This window comes from Ictalurus punctatus, chromosome 16 (assembly GCF_001660625.3).
Source record: "Ictalurus punctatus breed USDA103 chromosome 16, Coco_2.0, whole genome shotgun sequence".
NCBI lineage: Eukaryota > Metazoa > Chordata > Actinopteri > Siluriformes > Ictaluridae > Ictalurus > Ictalurus punctatus.
Window position 1 is genome coordinate 26,923,594 of NC_030431.2, and position 15,119 is coordinate 26,938,712.

Here is a 15,119-nt window from a genome sequence, read left to right on the forward strand (position 1 = left end):
AGGAAGAAACAGATTGATAAAGGATATTACGACACATTCTGTTCATTTCACCTGGAACTTCAACTATTAACTTTATTCTTTAACAATTTCTCAAAAATATATAAAATGTACAAATGAACAATGTAATATAAATAGGAGTCAGTGAAGATCTTACAGAGAAACAGGCACTGTGGGATAGATGTCATTTGTGCTGTGTGTGAAAAGAGACGGATGGTGTTACTGGTTGCTCCTCCGTCTAACATGTTTGAGGAAGGCCTTCTCGTTCCATTTATGAGCTGGAAGCATGTGGGGGCCGTTGTGGACGCAAAGAACCGTCATCTCATCTGCATATTTCAAATTCTGAAGAAGCTACACACACATATACACACACACACCACTTTCATTATATACTTTATACCGTTCTCCATCACTGTGCAGGTGTTCAGTCATGCATATAGGTGCACATACACACCTAAACACATGACTATATCCATTTATACCTACAGTCTAATACTTGACCTGTGTACTGTATGAATTTAAGAAAGCTTTAGACCAGGTGTGTGCATCTGGATACACAGACACACCTCCTAGCAGTAGAACTGAATAATAAAACATTTTCACGTTACTGTTACTGCATCTTCAACTAATACAAACTCTGATCCAGCTGTAAACGGAACATTTAGGGTTCTGTGGTGGTTGTTTTAGAGAGCTACAGACAAAATGGTGTAGTATACTACTACACAGCTGGGGAAAAGTAGTACAGCAGAGGGGTCGTGTCCGACTTCTCAGTAGGAGAGAAATACCCAGATGATGTACTGCTTCCAGCGAGAGTGCAGCGTGAAACTGATGGACATAACATGAGTCAAAAATCCCACAATGCAACAGGACTGGTGCAGACAAGCTCAGAAAAAAAACGGGCAGAAGATGGTGGCAGCTCTTTTTAAGTATTAAAACTTAAGTTAAACCGGACTTGTTTAACAATACCTGAATAAAGGTTTAAACAAGAAAATAGTTTGTATTTAAAACCTTTTTCTGTGATCTCCATCATGCCTTAAAGCGGCCCCCGCGTTTACCTCGCATGTTTACAGTGGATTTTATTTACAGTATACTTACACGTCTGCATACATATACACATCCTCTTTCTGAATCAAAGCCCTTTAATCTTGAATACCAGTGTCAAATAACAGATCAGACTTCAGGAGGAGGAGGAGTACCGGACTAGCGCCAGAAAATATTTAAGAAAATACAACTGACTACACATGCGCGAATGTACGGTATCATATAGATATGAATAATTAATTAAAGCAATGGAGATAGGTTTGTTTCTATAAAGAAAAGGTGAATGCCCCACCTAGTGATAATTTTACTGCTTCAGAAAAGTACATAAAGACATGTTTGTGTGTGTAATTCAGACTTTCTGCAGACTGTCTCACTTAATTGTTTCAATAAATTTGATTACTTTTTGACATCTACAAACACTCTGTCTCTGAAGTTTTTAGATAGGCTGGAAAGATTGTTCGCCATGACACGACTCAAACATCTGCCCTCATCTGTATGTAAAGCTCCAGCCGTGTAGAATTACTGTACCTTTGGTGTGATGAAGAAATACTGCGAGGTTTTGCCACTGCACGCAGTTTTCACTACGATGTCAAACACTCTCCTCTCATTGGCTGGGTCCATCCCCTGTTCACATGGAGAGAAAACACAGTATTAATGGCTCCTGTTTACACTCAATATAAATACATACATACATACATACATACATACATACAGAAAGATGAAAAGTACAGACATTTGGTGCTGAAATTCTTTTAGAAAACGTCCCAAACACCAGAACACACAATCTGTGCTGATGAGACTCGTAGATATCTGAACTAGTGTTCAGTTTGGCGTTGCTGCATTAACACTGATATAAGCTAAAACTACGTTTAACACCGAGTTCATTTAGTAATTCAGGACTACAAAAAAAGCATTTAAGCTTGCATTTGGCGAACAACTGATCAGAGTGAACTCGATCACACACAGTCCAACACTAGCGACACACATGATAATATTTCACATGAATCAGATCTGCAGCTAAAAATGATAAATGATGCGGCGTGAAGTCGCTCCAGTTGCATTTACTGACAGACCTCACCACAAAGCAGCATTACAGAAATTTGGAAATAAATCCCTAACAAAGGGGCAATGAAAATTTGAATTGTCATTGTAGGCTGTATCAGGAGTGTGAGTGTGTGTGTGTGTGTGTGAGGAAAGACCTGGTTGATCTCGTCGACGACTCTGAAGGGGCAGCGGTTGAGCTCCTGCAGGGCCATGAGGTACAGCATGGTGGAGACGCTGCGCTCACCGCCGCTCTGATGGTGAGGAGTGAGCTCGTGTAGCTGAGTGCTGCTGCGGAACTTCACCCGGATACGGATCCCGTATTTATCATACTCCTCCTGTAACACACACACACACACACACACACACACACCTGATTTACTTTTAACAATTAGTAATTTCGTTTTAAAATGAAAGCTTCAATAAATGACACTAAATGCAGACAGTTTGTGTTTATGTAGAAACAGAACAGTCTTGATATTGTTGTGCAGTCACTCTCCTCCTCTGTCTGTGAGAGAGAGTGTGTGTGTGTGTGTGTGTGTGTGTGTGTGTGTGTATAACTGACCTCATTCTCAGAGTGCAGGTCGACTTCTCCAGCACAGTTCATAGAGCGAAAGAAATCACTGAACTTCTCATTAATCTGATCCACCAACTGCTTTAGGGGAATCAGCCAGCGCTCCTTCGCCTGGTACACACATACACACAGTTAATGAAGAGCATTTTACACATGTCTAGCACGTTTATGAGGTGTTGAAGATGAGAGCCATGCCTCAGAGATGTTCTGTCTGTAGGTGTTTAGAGCTTTGGTCTTCTCCTCCAGCTCCTTCTCCATCTCTTTTATCTCCTTCTCTCTCTGGTTATATTCCTCCACCACCTGGTAACATCACAACAAACATACAGAGGATTACGGCTGCATTGAATCACCATCACCGGTATTCACTATCACACACGAAGAAGAAAGGGAAAAAGCCATGTCTGACAGGAAAAAGCTGACAGCAGCACTCACTATCCTGGTGTGGATATAGAGGTGTAGGATATAGAGGTGTGTATCAGGACTATAAAAAGTCTCAGGACAGGATCTGGGGTTTTTCCTCTGATGTGGGAGGGCGGTGTGAAGCTCACACAGAGAAAGAGAGAGAGAGAATATTTCCCGTATTCTCAATGACACTAACTTTTTACACTGGCTGCTGCTCTCACTTAGTTTCATTCATGTGTTTTCACACTGGTTTAATAAAACTAAAAACATTTCCCATCAAATTAAGACACATGCACTGCCAGCAACAGGAGGAAAGCTGAACTGCAGTGGAAAGACGACTGCATATTCCACTTTAATGACACGTTTTATTTCTGTTGTATGCTGGAAAAAAAATTACGATTACGTATAAAAATAAATAGATTAAATTCAAATACATCAACTACACCTACAGTTAGGCTAAGGTTAAGTAAACCGAAGTTAAAATTTGGTGTGATATGCAAATATCCAGGAAAAATCCTCTCTGAAACACAAGGTGGCAAAGGCGGCAAAAACATTTTCAGGTAAGCGTTTCACTCTCTCGTTAACATCAAATAACACTCATTTATTGCATTCGTGGTCAAAGGGGTGCTTTTTAAACTGAATTTTTAAATTGCTACAAATGTTATTCATGAAATTGTGTTTTATTTTGTGCTAAGTGTGTTTATTTTAAGATATTGAAAGTTCGGGAGCAGTGCAGTACACAGAGCGGTTTCGTTCAATACCTAGGTTCAGCTCAATAATTAATTGTGTTAAATGTATATAAGCTACATAAAAAGCTTAAACATTAGTTCGAATCAACTTGTAATTACTTGGTAGATTCTACTGGTGTTAAGTAACGAATGCTGAGTGAACTCATTTATGTACACAAAGGTTTTCTTGTTAATTTTACTAGTTAATTATTTCAAGTTGAATGTATTTAAAGTATGATGTAAAAATGGTGCATAAATATTTATTTTAAAGTAAACCCAATACATTATTTTTTCAGTAGCAGTGGGTTCGTTAACTCATAGTCAGTCAGATATGAAAACTAGGCACCTGTATATACACACTCGGCATATAAAAATAATAATGTAAATGTATGGTGATAGAAATGTGTTGTATTAACAGAAAACTAATGAGCTCAGGCGTGTGAATCATGCGTGTGTGTCGTACTCTTTCACTAAGGTCAGCGAACCCTTCTGCTCTGGCCTTCTCTTCATCCAACATGGCGTCGATCTCATCCAGAGTGTTGGGCAGCTCACTAAACGCCTGAGGGACAAGTGGAGCAGAGAAAAGAGTGAATGAAAGTCATTATCCCGTTGTATATCGTATTATATCGTATCATGGCTGACCCTGCGCTCTGACCCCAGCTTCCTGACATGTTGGGGTATGCGAAGAAAACAACTTCACTGTGCTCTACTGTATATGTGAAAAATAAAGACTCATTATCATCATTAAAATCAGACATCCACTGCGTCTCTTCAGCACGAACACACTAATGTACTAGACCCATGAGGCGATGAGAAGGTGACGTCTCCCAGTTTAGTATTATACACGTCTAATCAGAGTCTAATTAAAGCACAACCTTTATCTCAGGATAATCAATGGTACAGAATGTTTATTAAAAAAACAAACAAAAAAAAACAAACAAACAGACATCATGTGACACTGTGTGTGTGTGTGTGTGTGTGTGTGTGTGTGTGTGTGTGTGTGTGTGTTCTAACCGTGTGCAATATCTCTGGTACTACAGTCTCTCCTGGTTTCATGTTACAGATCTCGCTGGCTCTCCTCATCAGTCTCTTACATGTCTCCAACAGACTCGCCTTCCTCTGGTCCAGCTCAGTAAACGCTTGCTGTAACACACACACACACACACACACACACACACACACACACACACACACACACACACACACACACACACACGTGACTAAAACCAACACAAAATATTGGATTTAATGCATTTCATGGGTTGAGCAGTTGCATAAAATTGCATTCTTTTATTTCATTAAATTGTGTTTTTAATCTAAAATAAATACAGTAAAGACTTTATAGTTGTTGTTTTTAAACTCTTTTATGATTGGTACTTGTAAGAAAAATGTTTTGGACCCCTTGTTCTCAAACAAAAAATATCATCATCATCATCATCAAAATTCCAGGAGAAATTTTTCCGGACTACAGTTCAGATCTTCAGATGACGTTCCACACCTGACTGGACAGAAGCATAAATGAGACACATTATGTGTAATCTGTGTGACCTCTGACCTCTGCCCTCCTTAGCTCAGCTGACCCCTCCCTGCAGTCAGACTCCAGTTTGGTCTTCTCAGCACTGAGCCCCGCAGTGTCCAGGGCCAAGTACACCTTCTCCATGCACAGCCTGGCTCTGTGCTACTCACATGCACGCACACACACATACAGAGTGTAAATGTATTAAACACCTCAGAGTTTAGAAGTGAACTATGGTACCTGAAGCTCACACTCACCTTCATGGAGTGCAGGAACTCCTCCACTATGGACACCTTCTGCTCATTTACACGAGAGATCCTGGCGTTTGCTTCATCTTCCGCTCTCTGAAGGTCAATTCCAACCTGCTGCATCTGCCTCAGACTGGGAGAGCACGAGAGCGCGGGGGGTGGGGAGCAGAGTGAGAGAGAGAGAGACACACAAGAGCGAGAGAGAGACACAAGAGGGAGACCAGAGGGAGAGAGAGAGAGAGAGACACACACAAGAGAGACCAGAGAGAGACATGAGAGGGAGACCAGAGAGAGAGAAGGAGATTATGTACACTGTAAAAGAGCATCACCTTATTTCTTTGGCACCATATTATTCAGTGTCATTGCAGTGCATGTGTGAGTTTGTGCAGAGTGTGTGTGTACGTGTACATGTGTGTGTGTGTGTGCGCGTTACCTCTCCTGCTTGGTGCTGATCTTCTGCTCCAGTTGTCTCTTTTTGCCCTTCAGCTCTGACAGACGCTTCTTCTCAGCCCGGAGGTCGTTGTCACGGCGATCCAGTCTGACCTGCTGCTCCTGATTAGCGTTCATGCGGGCGTCGACATTGTGGACCTGCTGCTGAGCTGCCTGGAGAGGTCAAAGGTTACCGTAAAGGTTAAAAAAAAAAAAAAAAAGAAAGAAAAAAAAAAGATGAGTTCAGACATGGGCTACACACATCTGAATCTAAATGCGCTGCCCAGAAAACCATCTCAAACTCCTGATTAGCACAAGAGTGAATATGGAGAACGTTCCTATAGCACACGATCATGAAGTATCTTACACTGAGCTGATCTTGTAGATGTCGTCTCTCGTCGGTGTCGATGGTCATGCTGAGGAACTGAGAGGGCCGCAGGGCGGAGTTACTGGAGATGGTCTTGTTGGAGTAAGTGGACTTCTTCACCGTGTACTTCTCCTCTGCAGTGTAGATCATTCTCAGCTGAGACTCTCTTATCACCTGATAGAGACAAGAACACGTATCGGAAGATAGATTTAAACCTTACCATGAGTTACAACCATGAAAGCTGAGAGTCGGTGTGATTTAATTTAATTTTCCAGAGCCTCGCTTCGGTACTACATTACCCAGAATGAAAAAGTAAAACCCAGCAGTCAGAAGTACTGCTACATAACTATAACATTAACTTTATAAACATGGAACAGAACTCTGATATCAGGCAGAAATTCTCTCAGATTCTAATAATACTCTAAGATAAGTCAAAATACACAACAACCATGAAACAGTGGAGGGAATGTGATTCATTGACATTCACAATGCATTATGGGAAGTGTAGTTCTTTGCCTCGTAAAAGACAAAAAATCCAGGGTGTGTCTTAATCAGCTCCCTAGTTCAGTAGTCAGATCGCTGATCAGGGAGTCAGTCATTTTAAGTTCTGTCTCGATCGCTGCCTAAAAAAAAAATCCCATGATGCACAGCAAAAACCAGGAAGCATCGATGCTCGCGATGTTCCCTTACTGGGAATACCATGACACAAACGCATGCAATTAAGCTAATAAATTTATACGAAATATAATGTCGGAAAGATATGGGTCCTGTTTGTTGGTGATAAATGACAGTGGTGATGTTTTACAAAGCGAGTACGTAGTCATCATGTCACTGGAAATTGAGTCATCAGTGTCCTAATGTGTAGTGAGCCAGGGTCCTTACCAGTGCCCCCACTTCTGTACACTATATACCGATTCATGACCTAGGGAGCTGATTGAGACACGCCCACTGTCATGTACACTTGCCTTTCCATGTGTTCTTCAATCTTTTTGCTTTGAAATAATTTTATGAGGTCATCTCAAATCTGTTTGATGTGGTTCAGTTCAATACATTAAACACTTTATGGAAGAACTTTCTGAAAAGACTACAGAATAATTAATACCCCGGGCACTTCATCTGATCACGGGCTACTGAACAAACTTCTAAATCATTTTCCCTTCGAAACCTTATAACATGTTCTTCATTGAAAAGTGTGTCTTTACACTCTCAACTAAAACAATATTAAATAATGGAAGTCATATAATAGAAAGTGTGTGTCAGTAAGAACTAACCGTCTCAATCATGTTCTTAGTCTTCTCCGTCCCAACAGGTACCTCATTAACTCTGTACTGATTACACAGGTAACTCATCACCTCATCTGGGGCATCAAACAGCTCTCGCAGGTAGGAGAAGAACCCGTAACGCCTGCACGAACATCACACACACACACAGGTGGTGAAAATGTTTTACATAATTCATGCAAACATTTCACTTTCTTCTACTCCGCAGTGTAAAATTCACTTTTCTATGAAAGTTAAATGCATTAAGAGTAAAGTGTATTAGATCTAGCAAAAAAACAAAACAAAAAAGGAACAGTTTAAATACTATACACTTTTCCACAATATTTATTTATTTTAATGCATTTTTTAAACTGACCTCCGAGTGGTTTTATTTCTATAACGTTTAGTCGACAAGATCGTTTACATCCTTTATAAAACAATTCATCCACGTGGATTTCTAATCCTCTTTATTTATGCGGCACATTTAAAGACAAGCGCCGGCCAAAGAGCTGTATGATAAAATCAAGTAATTTCAAACAGCAATGAAATAAAATATAAATAAAATAAATAATAAAAAACATTAAGACAAACCCAGAAGACTAGACATTAAAAATACGAAAACATCTGGAAGAATAAATAAATGGTTGATTGGGTTTATCTAACAGTAACACGATAAAATATAAATCCTCATACACCTCGACTGTAACCGGATATTAAAGATTTATTTTACATTATCCAAGGGGGAAAAACAATCCAAATTATATCTGCTACAGATCCTCTCAATTACAAAGCACATTTATTCAGATTAATGACTTATTTGTTGACTAGTTCACACAAAATATTATTTTTAATATAAATTTTTAATATAAATTTTAATTGTCTAATGTCTAATAAATTGTCTTGTAATTAATGATCAGAGACTCTACAGTGAGTTCTTTTGTGGTTCTATCACAAATGGAGTTGTATTTAGCCTGTAGTGTCGAGCCCCATGTGGCGAGCGTATGTAGTGAATCAGGGGAATAAGGGGCTGTGTGTTGGAGTTGAAGATGGAGCAGGTTTCTGAAAGATCATCAAAATATATCTAAATATGATGTTATGTATGCTAATTATCACTCAATCTAGAACATTAGGCTCATTAATAGACTCATTAATATGCAAATACAATTTTATAGCAATTCGAGAATCCCAATGTTTATAGAGATTATTTTATGCTTATTCAGTGTAGTTTTAAGTAAACATACCTTTTTTAAATACATGGAAAAAGTCATTAAAAAGGAAAATAAAGTTCTTACTTGAGAGAGTCGATGGGTCGTGACGGTGGTCGATTAGCACACGACTCTGCGGGAGCAATAACGCTGTTCACTCGGAGTCTCTGTCTGTCTCGTATCTGAGAGGAACGAGCACAGACGTATAATCACCAGCGTCTAATCAACACCTCCCACTAAAGCCATCATATACGCTTACCTCTGCCATGAACTTCTCCATATCCGGCTGCTTCTGGAACACGAAGGCTCTCAGGTCGTTTATAGGAACATGGCTCTCCACATATTTCGCGTACCGTGGGTCCCGTACATTGATCTGTAACGAGATATAACCAGATAAACGAAACACACACTCCTCAGGTACACACACACACACACACACACACACACACACACACACACACAAACACACACACACACTTCACCGAGTAAATCTCTTACCACTAGCATCATGGGCTCGTACACATTTCCCTCGAAGAGATGGCGGTTGTTCCTGAGCCACAGCAGAGCCGTGTGGGTGTCCCGAAAACGGCTACGCAGCTTCTCCTCCTTCCTGTTCATCATGTCCTCCAAACTGCATAGACGATTCTGCAGACCTGTGGACGAGGAGGAGAAGAAGAAACGGTAAAGATGTTTCCTCATGCGCACTGCTGATATGTAAGGGGTGGTGTGATGAAGCAGAGTTACTGATACCGCCGGAGAAATGGGATTCTTTTCCTATAACAGCATGTACCTGAGTGTTTTATTCCTCTTATACCACAGCTATTTACAATTCTTTATTTATTAAAGAATGACACATCATATTTTATCCCTGTGTAGTTAAATTTAATGTCGTGTCAAACAGTGAGTCGACTCCTCACCATCCTCCCTTTATTCCCTCTTTTAAAGTTAATAAGACAAAAAAAAAAAAAAAAAAAACTTGTTCATGAGAAACAGTAAAGTCTAAATTCTGTCCTGAAGATTTGGGAAAACGTAAAGTTACAGCTTTACCTCTGACAGTTACACAGCACCGACACTGGAGACTCCTTCCATACATGTTACATAAACATTTATTCTCCTTACAGAAAACTTCTACATGGTTTTTTTTTTTTATCTGTTTATGTAGAGCGAAAGAGCTGTTACTATAGAAACTGTAACGTATCAGAAAGAGTGCATTAATATAAACCTGTGATCTGCAGCTGCACTACGTTATAGAAATATATAGCGTTTACTTACGTCTCAGCTCGCCCGTGGCCTCGTCTTTATCCCGCCTCATCTCCTGACTTTCCTCTTCCAGCTTGGATTTCTCCTCCTGGATGCTCCTGAGCTCAGAGTTAACCGCCTCCATCTTGGGTGTGATGTCCTCCTGGCTGCCAATGTTGTCCAGCTCCGTCTGCAACTCCTGAATCATACGGCGCGTGTTCCCGATCCGCTTCTGCCGATCCGCCTCCTCGGTCCGCTTCAGACTCAGACCCTGCTTAATGTCATCAATCTGACGGGGAGATAATCAGACAGTCTAGATGTCACAGCCCTTCACAGTAGAGCTGCTGTGTTTAGTAGAAAAACATAACTCCACACCTCTTTATATTTCCAGTCCAGTTGGTCCTGTTTTTGTTTACATTTCTGTGACGCCTCTCTGATTCTGGTGGTCTGCAGAAACAGGAAGTGGTCATACGTGCGAGCAGGTCTGCATAATAATCGCTCTATTAGAGCTGCACAATTTGTCCTTAAATATAATCACCATTTTAAACATCTGTTTACCTGCACATTGTTCTGACATTACGTCTAATTTGCTCCTAAACTGGCTGAATATTTGTGATTAAATTATCGTTATTGTGCAGGTCGTGTATATTATGGTGATTTGGACTGAAAGATGGATTGAGGATGTTCTCCAGACCTTGTCCTTCATCTGGTTCTCGATGGGCTGCAGCTGGTTCTCAATGGACTGGATTTTTCTCAATAGAGGAGTCTGAGCTTCCTTCAGCGACTTCACCGTCCTCTTCATGTCCTCTCTCTGTTTCTTTACTTCCTCCAGTTCCTTACGAGTCGTTTCATACTCCTACACACACACACACACACACACACACACACACACACAGTCCGACGTGTAGTGAAACGCTTTTTACGACTGTCTATGACATAAAATAGAATTTACATATACCAGAATTTAGTTGCATACATGAAGGAATAGTATGTAAACAGTATAAAATATATAATGTAAGGATATAATGTATGTTATATAAAATATATATATTTTTTATTCTTAATTAAAACTAATTCTTCATTCTTTTTTAAAAAAAATTGTTCTTATTTTAAGGACAGATGTATGCTCACCACCCAGGGCCTTTTCTTCTCCAGCATCTGGATCCTGTCGAGATGTCTCCTCCTCACGTGGTAGCGCTCCACGTCCCCCTTGTTGCGCTCGTTCCTCTGCCGGGCTTTCTCCAGGAAGTTGGCCTTTTCCTTACACAAATTCTGTCCAATTTCCCCACAGGTAAAGGTGAGTCAGGGACAGACTGGAATCACTACACACAGAAGAAACGCTGAAATAAAACCAGGTTGATGACGTTACCTCCAGATCCCTCTCTTTACTGCGGCAGTTCTTCAGCTCACAGTGGAAGTTATACATTTCTGGTGGACCGACAGATTTCTCCGTGGCTTCCAGGAGCTCGATCTTACTCATCTTAGCGAATTCACCAACCTTCTCCTGCGGAGAGAAAACACCTTGCAGGTTAGACTCACTAACATCAATTAGACAATATACCATTAATGTTTTGTTATATATTAAATATAAATATTAAATGACTGTAGTGTATTCACTACTTCTGTGGACTACCTAGGGTATAACGATTGCCTTGTGCACCCTACGTAGTGCACTATATGCCATTTGAGATCAAGACACAGACACAGAGCTGAGTGTAATCCAGTAAACTTCTCTAAATATTTAATCAAGTAAGATGAAAAATTATTCCACATTTTAAAATACATAATCAGTTAATTATAATAATAATAATAATAATAATAATAATAATAATATAATGAATGATAACAGTGTGAGTAACCAGCGGAGACTGACCTGAGGCAGGAACTGACACAGATTCCCAACCTGAATGTGGAGCTCCTTTACTGCCTCCTCAACCACCTTCTGACTCGTGTGTTTACCGTTAATCATCCACACACTCTGATTATTCTCCACGTTCATCTCACGGTTAATCACCAGGTTTCCAGCAGCTCTGTACCTGATATACACATGCGCACACACAAACACACACACACACACACACACACAGTGTAGAGGGAAAGACATCACTGACTACGTTTACATGGACAGCAATAATCTAATTATTGACCTTATTCTGAATAAGACAATATTGTGATTAAGGTGTTTACATGAGTCACTTTTAGAATATTCCTTTCATGTTCCCGTTTTACATGTTATAAAACGTAGATCGATTAACGGCACACGTCATTACGTCACCACGCCACGCCGTCCGACGTTCCCTCCAGAATTTCACGTATCGACATACAGTTCATCTTCGTTATGGGACCGTATACAGTTTTTGGTGTTTTATTTTAATTTTTACGAAAGCTTCAAGTGCAGTTAATTATCTGTCGTGCTGTACGTGCAAACAGACGACTGCTTGAAGCCTTGGGCTGCGTCCCAAACCGCGTACTTGCCTAAATACATGTATTTCTCCTACTATATAGCAAGTAAGTACGCGGTTCGGATGCAGCCGTGCTCTCTTGTTTGGCGTTAAACGGTTGAGCACTGCCGTGTGTGATCATGTCCTGTCGCTAAATGCGGTGAAAACTCCCACAGGACGTTAATAATGTGATTAAGGTGTGTACATGTCTGTAACACACGTCGATAACGCGACTAAAACAGGAATACTCCACACGTCTTAATTCCATTTGTGTTTACTTCGAGTATGACCTTAATCGGATTAAGGTAATAAAAAATTGCTGTTTACATGGTAGTTTCTTAATCAGAGTATTGTCTTAATCAGGTTAATATCGGATTATTGTTGTCCATGTAAGTGTTTCATACCACACATTACCTCCATATAATATTGCATACTGTAAGATCAGATACTTACAGCTCCACTTCCACTGAGCCTTTAGTGCATCCTCTCTTCACATACAGTCCCACCTGATCACACACACACACACACACCCCGATACAGCTACTCACATTAATAAGACTAGGTTTAAGCTGCAAGCCCAACTGCTCAGATCTGATTTAAATGATTAGGCTACGTTCACATTAGCAGGTTAAAGTGACACAACGCTGGAAGGAACCGTAACCGAGTAACTGCCCAAGAACTCTGTGTGTATTTGGGATAATTGGGGGTGTTTCAGGGAACAGGTGTGTTCAGGAGTGAGGGAGAAAAATAGGCCTTGTGCTCTGAGTGGGAGGGGCAATCACAGCTACATTTGCCAATCACGCGTGTCTGTGTGGTCATGTATGTGGAAGAGGGCAAATAGCGCTTTCATCAGGTGGAAAAGATGCAATTGGTGGCTTTACCTGCCTCAGAGGGATCACATGCTAAACCTCCAGCCTACCTGTTCTGTAGCTGTAGTATGATAGAAGAGAGCTGGCTAGTGGGTAAGAAATGAACAAGACCAAATTAGGAGAAGGGGGTGGGGGGTAAATTCTGTGTAATGTGGATGTGAGCCACTTTTACCTGCAGTGTGAATGAAGCTTATTATAGAAACTAATGAACACACAGCTACGTATAAATCATAAAGAAATGCTAACTATGCTAATTAAGTGTGATGTAACAACGATTAATAAAAATTGTGTTCGATTACTTGCCTTATCCCCTCGTCCCAGCACGCCCGTTTTTCCCGCCAGTCCCAGACCGATAGCACACACAATACTGGACTTGCCGGTTCCGTTCGCTCCCACAATCATGTTCAGGTTTGGACCAGGAAACACTTCTGAGTGATCGTACGTGCTGTTAATAAACACATGTCTGACCTTTCAACTCCGAAAAACAACAGGAATCAACTTCTACAGCGTGGTGTTTAAACTCCTCCTGAACTTCTACAGCATGGTATTTAAACTCTAAGGCATGGTGTTTAGGTCAAATCTATTAACAGGTTTTTGTTCAATTGACAATTATCCCTATTAAATCAGGCTTTCTTAGTATTTCTGTATTAAACTGATTGGGAGGCAGGGCTACAAATGAGGTCAGGAAGTGATGTCACTGTAAATTCCAAAGTGTGTGCTAATCTATCAAGCTAACTAAGCTAACATTAGTGATGAAGGAATGGTGGTTGTCATAGAAACGTCATATTTGGACAGGTCCAGCTGCTGGACCTGTCCAAATAAATCACTAGGAAAAAGTGATGTTAAGGTTTAGAAAAGCTCTTATTACATTTTAGTCTTTTCTTAAATATTTTTTTCATGTTTGCTCGTTCTAATGACAATGTATGGAAACTGTAAAGGAACTAGATCTTAAAACACTTTATTTTATATTTATTTGAAAATGTCTAAATTAAACATCGGAACACAAACTAAAGTCTGTATGCTGAACTTAAATTGTATTAGCTGTAACTGTATTAGCTTAGCTACAGCCAACTCATTTAACTAATTGTCTAAGTAAGTCAAGCTAAATGCATGATAAATTTCTGAGACGTTGTTTTCCCACCCGTATTCTGAAAAATCCCGCCTTCCTATGAATCTTGTGATATTGCCTTAGGGGGCCGTGAACAGACCTCTAGCCAATCATAGCCCACACAACAAATACCGCTACCCAATCCCAACGCATCATGTCTGAGGCAGGGTTTGTCGGAAAACAGGTGGGAACGAAATGACGCCTGCTAATCAGCTAGCCACTTACAGGAAGTTTTGCATAGTAATGCGGACAATAGATCCTTCCACGAAGCGCTGTCCCAGCTCATCTCCCAGTTCAGTGTGTGTAGCGCAGGGTAATGTGGACTGACTGTTCGAGTTCTGTGAGTTGGTTAAAATGTGACTTATTCGTTTCCTTTTCCCCTGTAACGCCATGACTATACCCTAGTGCTTGAATCTGTCTCGCGCTGTGTTTACTGCTTTCGTTTCCCGCCGGTGTTGCAGACACGGCCGCCTCTGATTGGTCCTAATTCGTCACGTGATTCAACAAGCGCTTTGCGTCATTCAGGGCGGCCACTGAGGCACGCGCTCATGTGAGGTAAATCTGAGTTTCAGAGTTTTCGCCTTCCTATTACCAAGACTCCGTTAAAGTCAATATTTGAGAACAATACATATAATGTTATATCCTATAGTTCAAA

General features: G+C 40.5%; 1 protein-coding gene across 1 annotated transcript; it reads right to left on the bottom strand.

The window, feature by feature from the left end:
• Positions 1 to 36: 36 nt before the first annotated feature.
• On the bottom strand, positions 37 to 14,926 carry smc5 (structural maintenance of chromosomes 5). Its single transcript, XM_017489380.3, has 24 exons — positions 14,690 to 14,926; positions 13,660 to 13,801; positions 12,941 to 12,993; positions 11,920 to 12,082; positions 11,416 to 11,550; positions 11,178 to 11,318; positions 10,741 to 10,902; positions 10,422 to 10,493; positions 10,080 to 10,335; positions 9,306 to 9,460; positions 9,067 to 9,180; positions 8,895 to 8,989; positions 7,615 to 7,747; positions 6,344 to 6,517; positions 5,981 to 6,150; positions 5,557 to 5,680; positions 5,339 to 5,461; positions 4,798 to 4,926; positions 4,247 to 4,342; positions 2,849 to 2,953; positions 2,645 to 2,764; positions 2,238 to 2,417; positions 1,567 to 1,662; positions 37 to 348 (listed from the first exon to the last, which is right to left on the bottom strand). Exons 1-24 carry the CDS (start codon positions 14,854 to 14,856, stop codon positions 217 to 219), a joined length of 3,237 nt encoding a protein of 1,078 aa, XP_017344869.1. The 5' UTR covers positions 14,857 to 14,926; the 3' UTR covers positions 37 to 216.
• Between the last annotated feature and the right edge of the window lie 193 nt (positions 14,927 to 15,119).